General features: G+C 45.4%; 2 protein-coding genes across 4 annotated transcripts in view; both read right to left on the bottom strand.

Annotated features, from left to right (window-relative positions):
- Positions 1–9,512, bottom strand: part of CRY2 (cryptochrome circadian regulator 2) — a 31,388-nt gene extending 21,876 nt beyond the window's left edge. For both annotated transcript variants that reach the window (XM_054026230.1, XM_054026231.1), the window contains exons 1-2: positions 9,224–9,512; positions 2,304–2,412 (exon numbers count right to left, since the gene is read on the bottom strand). In XM_054026230.1, coding sequence (XP_053882205.1) covers positions 2,304–2,412; positions 9,224–9,501 — 387 coding nt within the window. In that variant the 5' untranslated portion in view covers positions 9,502–9,512. The remainder of the gene's footprint in view (positions 1–2,303; positions 2,413–9,223) is intronic.
- Positions 9,513–10,953: 1,441 nt separating this feature from the next.
- SLC35C1 (solute carrier family 35 member C1) lies at positions 10,954–15,334 on the bottom strand. Of its 2 annotated transcripts, XM_054025991.1 has the most exons (3): positions 15,262–15,334; positions 14,337–14,878; positions 10,954–13,609 (listed from the first exon to the last, which is right to left on the bottom strand). In XM_054025991.1, the coding sequence occupies exons 2-3, from the start codon at positions 14,845–14,847 to the stop codon at positions 13,050–13,052; spliced, it is 1,071 nt and encodes a 356-aa protein (XP_053881966.1). In that variant the 5' UTR covers positions 14,848–14,878; positions 15,262–15,334; the 3' UTR covers positions 10,954–13,049. The 2 variants fall into 2 exon arrangements, with proteins under 2 accessions (XP_053881966.1, XP_053881965.1); XM_054025990.1 differs by lacking the exon at positions 15,262–15,334 and having other exon boundaries at positions 14,337–15,234.
- Between the last annotated feature and the right edge of the window lie 308 nt (positions 15,335–15,642).

Here is a 15,642-nt window from a genome sequence, read left to right as displayed (position 1 = left end):
TTGCATTACTATTGTGCTACCTAGCCCTGCTCTGAATAGCATTAGACAACATGGCGTGAACACCTGAGCCCTGTTTATACTGCTTCCTTGGTTGCTAGAGCTGCATGCTTGAAATAAATTACAGCTATGAAGTCTGCTATTGCAGACAAGGCTCAAAAGCATGCTCTGCAAGCTTCAACTTCCCTCTTTCTAAAGCCACTGCATCCTCCTTCCTACCCCAGGAGTCGTCATTTGCACTATTTATAAATAACGACAGGCATTCCCCCCCATGCTCTGCTTACCCTTACAAACCACTAGACAATCTCGAATTCTAAGACCATCTAAGACCACCCCTCAAAGAAACCGAATGTAATCTTATGTCCCTTTATTATATACCAGGTCAGTGCTGCACTGTTTGGGACACTAGCTCTGCAGAGGAAGATCTAAATTCCCAAAAAAAATGCATAAGCTCAAGTTTAAAAAGCTTCACAAACATTTCTATTACGATGCTTAAAATACCTGACACTGTCTATTAAACAAACCCAATTACTTAGGAACCATGGGCTACAGCTAAGTTTAGGCTGATCCTCAGTGGCCAAGTCAATTACAACTACTATTCTTTAAATTTAGAATATAAACCAGCTGGCTGAGTTCCATGAAACAAGTTAGTAGGTTTCCTTTATTTTTAATAATCCTGGGATTATATTTAGTCCTTAATTAAAATAAGGAAAGGACATGGACTGTAACTAGCTAGAATTTATTTGCAGCCTACTAGATAAAAATAACCTGGATTCTGGAAAGCTAAAAGCAGTGCAGAGGATATTTTTGTAATGTGCTAAAAACACAGTTCCAGAAAGTATAGCAACATACCTTCTGACCCTGGTAATCTGATTCCCCCGCCTCTCTTGCCAAGTGGACAGCAATGACTGCTTACTGTGCCCTGACAAAGCATTCAGACTCATTTGAACTGCATATTCTTCCCCTATCCTCATCTATGGCAGGTTTTGAGAAGCAGGGTGGATAAAAATCAATGATTTTTTATTTAAAATTAATACATTTTTCTTTAAACAGGCTTTTTTTTTAAACTATGAAATTACAACCACCTATGTTAAGGCCTGACTTTATTATAATCTATTAAAGTTGTATAACTAAAAAATGCTGCATCAAAAGGTCCTCAAATTTTAATGAATTAAAGATGCTGCTTTAATTATATATAGAATCATGGGGAACATCTTTAACCTCTGAGGTCCAGTCAGGCTATATAAATATGTCACAATATTATTGTTGGTCTTTACTATAGAACAAAAGCAGCTATTTACACTTTCACACACAAGAAGTTTCTGTTGTGCAGAAAAGCTTTTACCTTAATGCCTTTTGGTCTCAATTTAGCTAGCAGGCACAGAGAAACTATTTTCTCATTTGGACTAGTTCATTTAAAGCTGAGATACCAGTTCAGAGTTGAGAAAGCAGAAATGCTTGTTTTCTTTTTCCAGTCAATAAAAATAAAACAAGTGGGAGAGGAGGAGATCTACTAATTTGATTTACAAAGCACCTCAGAATGTTAGGCACTTAACTCCGTCTCATTTCAATGGGAGTCGGGCACCTAACCTGCTTAAGCATTGTTATAAATTCCACTAGGTACCTATCTGCAACTTTAGTTGCCTAAATAACTTCTGAAAGGCTAACCCATGGAAGCCAGAGCAGGTTAATACTTCCTTTGTTTAATAAAGGAGTTTTAAATACATAACATGTTTTGATAAACTGAAAAGAAAAATATCCAGCACATTAAATAAGACTATATTGTATACAAACAATTTTAAAATGGCATTTTTGTATATTCATTTTCAATTTCCATCCAAATGGAGCTAGACGCAGATCCCAAATAAAAAATTATCTAGTAAATAAGCATGAGCCATTTACCATTTTTAACACAATAAAAAGGAAAAACAATCTGAATAAATGCATGTTATGCTATATTATTGCTTAAATAAATGTGTATAGTTATCTTCCCGGTTAGCAAAAAAACCAACGAGTTTCATGTAAAGGCTACATTTGTTTGCAAATCAACATATTTTAACAGTTATACCAACCAATAAGATTGAACCTCTCTAGGAAAAGAACTAAAACAAATGTAGAACAAAATTAGAATCAATTATTTAAATCAAGGTATCGTGCATGCTGATTTAAAATCAAACAGGGCTGGAAAGCAACCCGGTGACCATCAGTGACTAGGGTACAAGAACATAAGGAGTAAAAACGAGGATCCCCAAATGGGATCTTATGTCTTCCTGACCAAGATATAGAAGACATGTTTAGCCGCTTACTTTGAAAAGTCTTGGGAAGACATCTGTTGGCTGCCCTCGTACCACAAACAAGCAGGAGCCAAGTTTTCTTAAACTGTTGTCCAAGTCTTCCAGGGACTGGAGTAGGAACCTGTGGAGGAGAAACAAACCTAGTTATCAGTATAGCTCAAGATCACACAGCCAGCAAACCTAAGATTCAATTCAGCTCTCTGAGATAAATGTTAAGCCAGGAAATACAACTTCCAAGAATTCTGCTCAGTCCAACAGTTGGCAGACAGAGAACAGAGAGATGGCTGTGACAGACAATTCCCTACCAACACAGCACAGACAAATGCAAGATGTGCAAGAGCTCTCCAGGTCCTTCTTGCTCTTGTAATCCTGTCTACTGATGATAGTTACTCTCCAGGATTTTAATGCCCATCTGGCAGTTAGAGCGTCCTTCAAACTGAGTCTTCCCAGACATGGTAATAGCTATGTGGAGAACTTCAGACAACATAGCATCGGGCAGAATATATTGGAGAGAATAATCCTCCGCTGGAGGAATTTTAGATGTGAAATAATATGGTCTCTCTCCTCCAGTCTCCTATTTCAAAGCAGTGTTCCACAGATTACCCCAAAGATGACAGTGCTGGGTAGGTACAGGCCATGCACAGCACAAAGTGACACAAACATTTCTATCCCATCAGTAACAGAGGCCAAACATACAACCAAGACTTCAGAGATGCAGCATCAGTACCCAGGACAGCTGCAACTGTGCTATAAATTTGTATTCCACTGTGACCTTGACAACTAGGTCATTTGTCCACACTGCATCTCCTTTCATTCCTGGGATACTAACTTCACCCCTGACTCAGCCCCAAAAGCTGCTGCCAAAAATTGTCTCTCACAAAGTGTTTTGACCTTATGTTTCACACACATCACTTCACTAACTATAGCTAATGCTTCCTTTGTATAATAGTCCAGTTACAAAACTGGATACACTTTTCATTCTTGTATATCCAGCAGAGTTAAGGTACTTTTATTTAACTAATAGAACAAGTTTAAAATGCTGTTTTTGTGCATTTTAAATTGAATTATAAATTTCCAGCTTGATACAAATCACAAGTAAAAAATCAAGTAAATAGGAAATACGTCATTCACCATTTTCTGACAAAAATTAAAAATCTGAATAAATGTATGTAAGCTATACAACTACTTAAATTAATATGCAGAGAGAGAGTGTATCCTCCTGGTAAGCAAATAGCAGTACCTAATTTAGTGTAAAGGCTATATGTAGTAAGAAATCAACATGTTTTAAAGTCAACAGCCAATGAGAACAAACAAAAAAACTAAGTACAAATGCAAAACATGATTAAAATTACTTAAATCAAGATTTCCTGCTTGCTCAATTAAATCATGATTTAAATCATGCTGCATATCAAATTCGAGTTTCTTTACCTTGTTTTCAAGGCCCTACAAAAAGCAACTCCCCATCTACATCTCTGCCATGTTCTGCTTTTGCATAGTCAATGGTTTTTTTGTGATGCTGCCAGCCTTAAACTTTTCATTTGTTCACTGGCAGCTTCAGGATGCCATGACACTTGGAATTCCTTCCAAAGTTTATGTGCCAAACACCTACCTCACCTCATTCAAACTACTCCTAAAAGTCCACTTCTGCAGCATCACCCACAAAACACCAGTGCTTGCAATAATTTAAGAAGTCTTCATACACGTAGGCCTGACCGTGGGTGTATGGCTAACAATTATATCTCATAAGCCAGGAGCTCCCTCACGCCTCTGATACGCTGGGGTCTGTTAGATCCTCACTTGTCTATCAAGTCCATCATTTAAACTGCAAGCTTTTTGTGGTAAGGACTTGTCTATGCATTTCCTGTGAAGCAGGAAGACAGTGTTTAAAGGAAGGGGCACTGGACTCAAGAACAGGAATTCCAGGGTTCTACACCCAGCTCTGCTACTTACTCACTGTGTTACCTTGAGTATCTCAGTTCCCCTCTTTCTTGGTTTTCCCATCTGTAACATGGAAATAATACTTACCCCACCTACCTCAGAAAGGCATTGAGGGGGTTAATAATAAATGCAGGTATTAAATTCATAACACATGAATGGGCACTAAGACAATATGTAATTTCCAACATGACAAATTTCACAGAGTTGAGTAAAACATGGGTTAACATATCTGCCTTATGATGTAGCTCTCTGGTCCAACTGAGTGGCAGAAAAGCAAGTAAAATACAAACCTCTCCTACACAGAGGCAATCTGAGTCCCGATTAATATTATATATTTACATAGCACCTTTCTGCCTAACAATCAGGTGTAATAATCTCATACATTGAGAATTGTGGCTATGGGGATGTAACTGTAGGGAGAACGTGGGATTCCTAATGAATTCCTATGTAATTTAAAGTGCATTCTCATAACAGGTTATCCAGCGCAGCAGTGCCCAAAGGTGGATCATGACACAGTCCCGGGTGGTCCGCTGTCCCAACTGCATTCTTTAACTCCATGTGACTTGTGTAATCTAAGTACAAGCTATGTAAATGTAATGTTTTGAGCTATATAAGTTGGACAGAGTATAGAAAAAACTATTTAAAAAAAAGAGCTGCAACATGTCAAGTTTAATTCTCATGAGTACAACGGTGCATTTCACTCCAAGATAACCTAGCAGCGTACACACAGTCCACCATTTACAACTGTAAAAAAGTGGCAAGCAGTATCGTAATCTGACATGAATCACTTTATTTTTTGAAAATGAGAAGGGTGCACTAGTAGAGAAGAAAATGAAAGTCCTGGACCATCCACAACTACACAAAATGAACTGGCCAAAAAAATAAACTGGTAAGAAAATATGATAAGACACACTTGAAGCTTGGATTCTTGGATGAATACCTGTTGCATCAGTGTGTTATAACTTATTTTATATTTTTATTTACAATATTTGATTATTTTCTAATTAGAGAGTAGGGTTGGGGTTTTACTTACACAGCAGAGAGATTCAGATTTCTAAAAAATAAAATATAGTGTTCAAAGTTGGACAACTATTTTGTTTTAAAATCAACAAACACTTTAAACAATTTTGTTAACATTGTTGTGTTGTTTATTGTTCAGTTTTATACAAAATTGTCTTTTCCCTGTTTTAAGACACATTTTGCTCTCAACATTTTTTAAAATTGTAGTTTTACTAAAACTGTTTGGTTTCAAAGATCCCGAAGCATTTCTCTGAGTGCATATTGCTAGGGATTTCTATCATTACAATTGTTTACAACAAAAAGAAAAGGAAATATGTACATTGTTTATTTACAGTGTTATAGTTTATATGTATGCAATAATTAAAACTAATAATTTTCCTCAAGAAGTGTGAATAGTGGGCCACGGAGCTTATCGCAGCTGCACTGATGGGCCTGAGGGAAAAAAGTTTGGGAACCTCTGATCCAGGGGACCAGACAGCTTGGAGTGGGGGACATTAATGGATAGGGAGTCTTTCTACTTCAATTTAAGTTGGAAGTGACAAAGTCTCACCTGCTTATGGTTGTTTGATGGCCCATGTGAAAAGGGCACACAAGCAGCCTATTCATTTAGTAGTAAACGATGCCCATATCACTAAGAATAGTGCCTAGGTCAATGGAGCCCTGATTGGATCCTACAGGCACTTCCGCAGTACAAAACAGAACCACCACAGTTGCTCCCGATTCACTGTGTCGGTGGAAAAGCCAAGGATTGAATGGGTCAGATTAACTAACCCCTCTCACACAAAACTGCGGTCCTCCCAGACCAGGAGTGAGTCACTGGTGCAGCAGTGTAATCCTCCCTTCTACCCCAGGCTACTCCTGTTTTGTGGATGGATTGCAGCCCTGAAAACTAAAGTTAAGCCAGAACAAAAATTCACAGAAAATTTTGAGTACCCGAATTTCTGCATTTCTAGTAGTTTTGGTACTTTCGAGTTGTGCTATGTAGTGCTTTTAAAAACCATCATCACAAGCCAGAATTTAGCAATAATCTTGCCACTCAAAGACTAAGCGGTGATGCACAACATGTGTGACTGATGAGTTAGTCCTACAAACAATTTCCCAAATCTCATTCAGAAATTCTTTTTACATTCTAAAGAGCACGCAGAGGATTTTTAACCAAGTGATTGTTCCCTCATTAAAACCTTGCAACTGGACACAAATGTTGAAGGGGTGCAAAGAAGGAGATCAGATTATGCCTGGGTGTAGAACTCCTGCTTGTGTGTGCACAGCAGCATTGTTAAGGTAAATCCCCACTTGGCTGTCCAAATACGCAGGCAACCAAGACAGTAATATCAGTATTATATAATATTAGGAGAGCACAACTTCGATGCCTACTAGGTTAAAAATTCTGCTCCTCGCACAGGCATTACACACCCAGAATATTGCTTCAGTTCCATAATTGAGGGAAAAACACGAAAAAAATCTGTCCACCCCAATCCCTGTCCTCCCAGAAGCAGCCAAAGTATATTTCCCTAAGAATTGGGGGGGGGGAAGGGGGGGCAGATGGGAAGAGGATAAGGGTTTGTGTATAAGTGCAAGCCCACACAATGCCTGAAAGTTAGAGACAGGGAGTTGCTTATTGCTATCATATAGCTCTGAGGTTTCAGGGACTTTTACAGAGTAACTGGGGAAAAGGAGTTTCCCAAAGTGAAACATGCACCAGCCACAGCTGCTTTACATAATCGGGCATCCTGTAGGTTATGAGATTTTTCTAAAGCTCATAGCACCTTCCCACATGGTCAGAAGTGAGATTCCAAAGGCTCCAACTGGGCTGGTGACATGAACAAGGTAAACTTCTGCATGGAACTGGTTTGGAGCAAAGTTAGTAGAACTGAAAGTCCAAGCTTAGGGGGAGCATACAGAATTTTTTTTACTGTGCAGCAAGACAGAGTAGCAAGATCAGCTAGACCCACACAAATAAAGTAACTCCTCAAAAATGTTCTAGTATTTAGGAAGAAATTCTCTCCCTTCCCCCTTAAAGCAACACATTTTTAAAGTATGTGATAAATGCTACTCTCAATGGAAGGGTGAACTAATTTGGGACTAACACTTTTACCATCACTCTTCACTGGAGCATAGAATATTGGAACACACTGTTTTTCAGGGCCAGGATCGGTCCTTTACCAGCTGCTTTTTAACATAGCTGAGTGATGTTTGAGGGCACCAGGACTCTCACAGATTAAGCATTAGAACAATCCTGCACTGGCCCCTGATGATTAACTACCTGTGACATAAGAGGTCTTTCCTATCTCTAACATCTAGGATTCTATATGCCAGGTCAAGGCCAGCTACAAATTTGAAGCATTTCCAGACCAGTGGAACAGGAATGGATTACTAATTAAAAGAGGTGCAGCACCGGCATTACATACCAACACCTTCCAAAAGCTGAGCCAGACATCAACAACAAGATTACGCCCATCTGCGGGCTTCCCGGCAGGTTGCAATCTTTTCCAGTTCTTTCACACTATAAACATTCTTTAGAAGTGGGCTGTAGTCCACGAAAGCTTATGCTCTAATAAATTTGTTAGTCTCTAAGGTGCCACAAGTACTCCTGTTATTCTTTAGAGATTGGTCTGTAGTTTGTATAGTGGGGAGCACAGGGCATTCCCTTCAATTATGTGAAAAAGTAGACATTTATAGTGTTTAAACTGCCCTCATCTCAGCGGGGAATCACAAAACTGGTCAAAACACAGTTAATGGCCAATGACTTAGTTTTCTCTAAGAGAGCACTTAAAAACACCATGCACAAAACCCATAGGTGCCCAAGGTGAAGAATTCCTCTTTTCACTTCCTATTTAGAAACATCATGACTCAGAGCAGACAAAAGACTTGTTTACTATTGCCAACTACAGGTCAGCACCCCACTGCTTGTTCTAACTACCATTAGGGAGAATATATAACATGGAGATGAAACACATGAAGTGGTGCACTTCTCTGCTGCTGTAGCTCATCTTACTAACATTGTTTGTGGACCACTAAGATTTGCTTCTTTACTGACTCAGGGAGTGTTTGGGAAGAGTCTGCCAATACTGAAGCAGTAAGTGGGAGAATGACGTAAAAGGCAAGCACAGCTTGGCCTCTACAGCAATGAAGTAGATCTCCACAACAAAATATACTCAGCCCATGTGTTAAATAACACATTGCACAACCATCACCAGTACACTGACATACTCCGAAGCAATCACGCTTCTTGCTGACATGTTACGACGATAAAGGGAAGCCTGTGCTGTTTTCGCTGGTTCTGATCTCAGAATGACCCAAATATCCATGTAACGGGGCTGAGATGTGTCTCACTCCTCACTCGTGTCAGGCACCCGGACAGACTAGTGACCTGCAACCCTGATGCACCGATCCCAGATGGGGAGAAGACAGCGACCAAATGAACACGCAGCCAGTCCTCTCATACCTAACGCCCGTGTCCTGGGGGCGAGGGCCCAGGTAGGGTGACCAGACAGCAAGTGTAAAAAATGAGGACGGGGGTGGGGGGGTAATAAGAGCCTATATAACAAAAAGACCCAAAAATCAGGACTGTCCCTATAAAATCGGGACATCTGGTCACCCTAGGCCCAGGGCCCTGCAGCCTAGCAAAGGCAGCAGCAGTACAGACTCAACATATACGGGAAGGGGCAACAAAATCGGGGCCCGTTCCCCAAACGGCAGCGGGAGGACTGGCCGGGCTGGGGCTACCGGCCCTTCCCGAGCCCACCCTTGCGGGCGCGGGCAGCAGACGGGCCGCAGGGGAGGGGCTCCTGGAGACACCAGCAGCATCGCTAATGCACCGGACTCCCCGCCCCCTGGGGCCGCTGCCCGGGGGAGCCCAGCCCGGGAACCTCCGTCTCCCCCCCAGGATACGGGGAAGAAGCGAGGTCAGGGGGGAGGAAGCCCGCGAGCCGGGGCGCCCAGAGAGCCGCGCGCGGCGCCCGCTCCCCCCTTACCGCCAGCGGTTGATGCCCACGGCGGAGGAGGCGGCGAACCAGGGGTCCAGGATGTAGATGCATCGGACGGAGCTGGCGTCCCGCAGCGCGGCCTGCAGCGCCGGGTTGTCGTGGAGCCGGAGCCCCCGACGGAACCAGTGGACGGAGCGGGCCAGGCCAGGCGGAGTCGAACCTGCAGCCGCCATCTCTGCTGCGCCGCTTCTGCCGACACCAAGTCCGCCCCGCCCGCCGGAACCGCCTCCCGCGCGCGCCGGCGCCACGCCCACCGCGCCCGTCATTGGCCGGGGACTCCATTGGGCAAAGCCTCAGCTGCACGTTCCTGCCGCGTGCCGAGGGGGCAGGACGAAGAGGGTGAGGGGGGGAGAACAGGGCCATGGGGGCGGCGCATAAGGGAGGGGAGGGGCTGGTCGCGCGCAGGGGCCCCCACGCGGCTGCCGGTTCTCGCGGGCGGCCTGGCCCGGCATTAACGGTCTGGGAACAGAGAACCCCGCGGCGCCCGGTGACTTCCGCAGCCCGGTGCACGAGCCCCGAGCCTGCGCCCCTCCGCTCAGCTCCATTTACACCGCGAGCTCCTCCCGGAGGGCAGCCCTCCCTCCGGCGCCGCTACACAGCGAGCGCGGCCTTGCCACGTCGTGGGACTCCACTCGTTCCTAGGCCCCTAAACTCATGAGATTTACACAGAGCCACACACCGGGAATTGTGCGTAGCTGCCTTCAGGGTTGAAGTTTTCAAGCTAATCTCAAGGACTGAATTTTTTTTTTTTAAAGATAAGATTCAACCCTGTTCACGTGACTTCAGGGCCAAGGGCTTTGAGAAAAAGACTATCACAAGTCTGATCTTAAAATCACGAGAGTTGGCAACACTTTTAAAAAACCCAGTGTTCTAATTTGCCTCCCATCCTCCTCGTTCCTCGGTGATCTCTGTGAGCAGCGCTAACAATGTAGCTGCGTCCATGGCTTCTGGGACTGAGACACACACCTGACTAGAGGCAAAAGGGTTAATCAGCTGAGAAATCCTTCTCCTAGCACCGCGATTTTCAACCTTTTTTTATTTGCAGACCCCTAAAAAATTTCTAGCGCAGGTGCAGACCCCTTTGGAAACCTTAGACATAAGACCACAGGTTGAAAACTAGTCCTATGAATCCCAGGGAAATTGGTCTGATGCTGCATAGAGAGCAAGTATGGGGGATGCAGATGGTAGGGGATTCCTAACGCAGCACACTTAAGGAGAACAGAATATCAGCTCAGTGACTGCAAAACCACGGTTATCTGGGGCACTCAGGGAGCACCCAGAATCTGTTTGGTGACATGGTGCTGGTTGCTTGAGACCATAAACTACCAGAACAGTTCCTTCAGGCCAGCAGAACACAGGAGTTAGTCCTATCCATACACACAGCAGCAAATAGGCATGGAGAGAGAAGGGTAATGTCCTTCATGCAGCCACATCTGAGCTCAGTACTGAAAATATCAGAAATGCCAGACTACATCATTTAACAAACATGAAACTATGGCTCTCAGAAAGTGATTACAGGCCATCAGCTCTGAGGGGAGAGGTTACAATGACAATTCAGTGTCAGATTCAGTGATAGGCAATAGTGAAAGGCCAGGACTGCTACCATGCTGAAGCAAGTAGAAGGAATTTAGGGTCTCCCTGTGTGCTAGGAGCACTGCAGAAACCACTATTCATCTTGCACACTTCGCCAGCTTTGCAGACCAAAATAGTCCCCAAGGTTCCAATCCACACTTTTATTAAACAAGTTTGACAATCACAGGTCGGTGTTTGCAACCTAAAATTTATCCCAGTAGAAAAATTAACAGAGACCATGGAAAAATATCCATCCCCTTACCAAAAAAAGTGGCCTTCAATGAGGCAAATATGATTCAGAACTCCAGTGAGGTTTAGGCTCCTGGAATCAGGAACAGTTCACCCAGCAAGAGTGGGAGTGGAGGAAAGAGAGAGAAAAAATGTCTTACTGCTTTCATAATAATGGCCTGGTACTCTTTGGGACTTGTTAGTGCACTGTGGGATAGATCACACCAGCTCCCGCCATACCCCACTTTAGTAATCCTTGGAAGGTGAAGGAGCTCAGAGGTTAGATATTTACTAGAGAGGAAAAATCAATGTCTGTGAATCAAGACGAGAAAAAGGTAGCTCTTCTGTAGCCACAATGGCACTTGAATGAGACAGAGTAGGGCACAGAGGTTTCTGTGCTAATCAGACTCTTAAGTGGGAGTCTGGATATGGATTCAGCCCAACTGCATTCATCCCTGATCTGGGATTTCTTGGTAAAAGAGTTGCAACTTCCCAGTAAGTTCTTGGTGCAGCTGAATTATGGCATTTTCCATGCTAAAGTGTCAATTTTCACGCAGTGGGCACCCCTTCTAGTGAGGATCACCAGGTAAGGCAACCATCTGGGGCAGAGAGCAATTCACCCTGAAACTGGCCTAATTACAAGAGCATTATTGCCAGAAAGGCAACTCTACCCCTAATACAGAAGGCTAATGAGAAATGTCTTGAATTTCCCAATTCATTATTATGGGGTACTCAAAACAGCAAATGGTTCAGAAACCCACAAGGAGAGCAAGCCAGCTACTCTTTCACCAAGGCAAAGTCCCAGGTACCCAGTAAGGACCGAGCAATATTATGTGAAAGGGCCAGCACCATCCCCCTGCCCAACACAAGGAATGTTGCTAGCTTTTGGAAGTGGGATAAAAATTCTGTCCCATCCTTTTAGTCATTTATTGGACAAGCAAACCCCTTGGGTGTGGGAGAAAAACAGAGTTAACATACAACCTTGAAGGATCCACACCAAGAAATACTGACTCCTTGGACAGGCAATTTAGAAGCCCCAGAACTGTTGGTGAGGGGATTTCCAAGTGTATATTGCAATGGGGTAGGAACAGGAAGGACATCCATTTTCATTTATAATTAAGGCTAGGTTATGTCACAGAGATCACGGAAGTCACAGATTCCGTGACTTCCAGAGACCTCTATGACATTTTCTGCCTCAGCCCGGGGTGGTGGGGCCAGAGCTATCAGCTGCTGTGCCCACCCTCTCCCGCAGCCCTCAGTTGCTGTGTGTGTGGGGGGACAGCCCCCCGGTGATGGGTGCTGCCCCCCCATCCCTGCAGAAGTGCTCTGGCTCTCATTCTACCCCCCCCCCCCATTCCCCAGGCTTCAGTCACCCTCTGTCAGCCCTCTCCGCCCGCCTATTATTTTTAGTAAAAGTCACAGACAGGTCATGAGTTTCTGTAAATTTGTGTTGACTGCCCGCGACCTGTCTGTGACTTTTACTAAAAATAACTGTGACAAAATCTTAACCTTACTTATAATAGGAGGAAGGAGTAGCCTGGAAAGTCTGGCTACCTGCCCCTCCCCTACATTTAGGTGCAAGATCTCATCACTTAAATTTATGGCTAATCTAGAAGTAGCCATTATCTGTCCCCAGACACACACACCTCATGCCCTTTTCCCTCTCCATCACCAGGGGAGCAGTTGGGTGTCCATATAGTGTTTAAACGGTAGCAGCAGTTTAAAAAAGCCCCAGTACTGCCAGAAGGTCCCCCAATACACCCTCGTCCCATCAACAAATGCCCTTTCCTATTCAAGAAACGGTGAAATCCAAAGGAAGTAACATTCTCCCCTCCATCACAATTTTAGTAAACACACTGTATATACGGGACGCCTTTGGCTTCACTCTTGACATTCCTTTCTATGCACTGCATAATTCAATGTTTTCCTGCCCTGAAGGTTCCTGATCCTGGCTTCTTTCCCACTGAAGCTCCACTCCATTGGCACAGCAGCAGAAGTGCAGACTGGAGCTGGCCTAGACGCCAGTCTCATTTTTCTCGCCTGTTTTTGGAGTGGATTCCTCCTGTGCCTTCTTCATCTCCAGCCCTTTTACCCATGTGTAGGCAAAGGAGCCTCCTAGAACCATCATGTTGCTTGTCCACCACAGGAAGCTTTTGGTCTCCTCATAGTAGCAGACAGCCAGCACTGTCTGGGCACATGCCTTAGCCGTCCCAGACACATTGTGGGTGAGTGGGCTGGTGAACTTGATTTGGAGTCCCGTCACGTAACCGATTGCAAAGCCAAGCACTCCTCCCAGGGTCATCATGCCCCAGAAACCAGGGTTCCCCAGTTTGTCGAAGTGGTAGAGGGTGTGGAACTCACCGAGCAGCAGCATGAGGGGCAAGAATAGGACACAGGCATTCATATTGTTGTAGAAGGTCAGGCGCCAGATGCTGCCATCCACAGCAGGCAGCACTTTCTTGGTGTAGATGGCATTGAGTGAGACGCAGAGACTTGCCAGGATCCCAAAGATTATGCCAATCCATGACAGAGTGCCCTCTGCTCCCTCTTGGTCTATGCCCAGCCAGAATCCACCTGCAACCATACAGAATTAGTGACATACTGACAAGGAATTAGAGACACCAGACATTCAAACACTGTACACACTCAAAAAAAATCCATTGTTAGTTGCTTTTTAAATGGGTCTGTGACTGACTCTCCCCTCCACTTTATATGGAGGAAGAGAACCGGAGTGCAGCACCAAGGTTAAGGTTCTCCTCTTTGGGTTTTTTTGTTTTGTTTTTATAATCTTTACAATCTCAGGAATGTCAGATCTTGTCTTCCCTGGTTTTGTTTGAGGATGCGTATTATGAGGTCTCACAAAATGTTTATTTAGTCATTGGAATAAGATAGAGGTTTTTTAATGCTTAAGAACCGAAAGCTCCCTAAGAACTAAACCAGTCTAACTAAAAATTCTATCAGTTGCTCAACTTTCACTCTCTTGGCTCCAGGGTTGTCATTATTTCTCTACTTTTCCAGTTACTAGAGAGTCTTTCCAGCCTAGAGAGGAACCAAATGTCTAAAGTAAAAAAAGAAAAAGGGTTGGCATACTTTACTAGACAAACAAAAACAAAACAAACATTTCCAAAAACCTCCCAGGGTCTTTTTCTCCTCCATAAATTGGGGGGTAAAGAGGCAGAAAGGGGGAGGAGGAAAGGTATAAGCTCAACTATTTTTCCTTTGAAGTTCATCCACTTTTGAGCTGTTGCAAGACATTAAACTGGACACACAGGTATAGCCAGACTCAACAGGCTCTACTCACCTATAATGACCCCACAGGCTATCAGGGCATACAGGGAAGTGGTTTGCTTGAGGAGCAGGTAGGAGAGCAGGACATTGAAGACAGTGGTGAGCGAGCGCCCCACATTGTAGAAGGCCACGCCAACGTATTTGAGACACAGGTTGTTGAAGGTGATCATGCTGATGAAGACCACAGAGAGGGGCAGAATGCTGCGGGACACCTTGAGGTCCATGCGGATGGAGGGGAAGTCCAAGTAGCCCAGTGGGCAGCAGGAGGCCAGCAGGCTGAGGGCCTTGCAGAAGATGACGGTGACAGCACACTGATAGAAAGTGACAAAGAGCGGGGTGTCGAGGCGCAGCGAGGGGCTGTCCAAGAGGTACTTGTTGAGGAAGACCATGGTGATGGAGATGAACCAGTAGAGAGAGACTACCAAGGCGATCTGGATAGCCTTCAACAGGAAGGGGGTTTCCCTGCTGCCGCTGTCACCCTCCTCCTGCTGCAGCAGGGGGTCAGAGGAGCCGCTCAGAGCCATCCTGAGGATCCCAGAGCGCTTCAGCTGCGTCCTGTTCATGACAGAGGTGCACAGGGGGGGAAGCAGAGAAGCAGCGAGTTGGGGTCAGGCAGGCAGCACGGGATCCCGGCTCGGAGACGGGCGGCCCCTGTGCGCTGCGGGGACCGAGTGCGCCCCTGTGCACTGCAGCGCAGCGGGGACACCCCGTGCAGCGCGAGGTGGCACAGCCGGAGGCTGGAGCCAGGGACCCGGCTGGAGCCGCCGCACTCACTTCCTCACCCACCCCAGCGCTCAGCTCCGCCCACACAGACGCAGCGCCTTGGTAATGGCTTAAAGGGGACGTGTCCTGCCAGAGCCAGGTCCCTATCTCAGACACCCACCGCCCTTCCCGGGCTCCCGGTCCCGGAGCCCCCCGCACTCCGATCTGTCGCTCACCTTCCTCCTGTGCAGGGGGCTCCTCCTCCTGCTGCTGCTGCTACCTGGCTTTCCGGAGCGCTGTCGCTTCCTGATCCTGCACCCGCAGCCCCGCCTGCTAGCCTGGGGCCCTTTATTCACGCCTCCCGGAGATTAGGTGTCAAACTCCCGTTCGCCTGCCTCATCGCTGCTGCCCGCCTCCTCCCTCCCTTGGGGACACCTACAACAAGAGCAGCCAGGCTCCCTCTCGGGGTCTCATGCACCTGCCCAAGGCCACACTAGCGTGTGGGTCGCAAACACGGCAAGGGCACGAAAGCCATTTCCAGCGGGATTTTTTCCAGCCAAAGTGCCTGTGATCGTTCCTGTCTTGCTGAAGCCCATTTATACAACCCCTTAATTTTG

This window comes from Malaclemys terrapin, chromosome 4 (genome assembly GCF_027887155.1).
Source record: "Malaclemys terrapin pileata isolate rMalTer1 chromosome 4, rMalTer1.hap1, whole genome shotgun sequence".
Lineage (NCBI taxonomy): Eukaryota > Metazoa > Chordata > Testudines > Emydidae > Malaclemys > Malaclemys terrapin.
Note: the sequence above shows the minus strand (reverse complement) of the source record. Positions and strands in the feature narration are given on the sequence as shown.

Coding starts and splice junctions, on each gene's coding strand:
- SLC35C1 (XM_054025990.1), bottom strand. CDS start 14,886: ATGAACAGGACGCAGCTGAAGCGCTCTGGGATCCTCAGGATGGCTCTG. Junction 13,610..14,336: donor AGCCTGTGGGGTCATTATAG/GTGAGTAGAGCC, acceptor GTATGGTTGCAG/GTGGATTCTGGCTGGGCATA.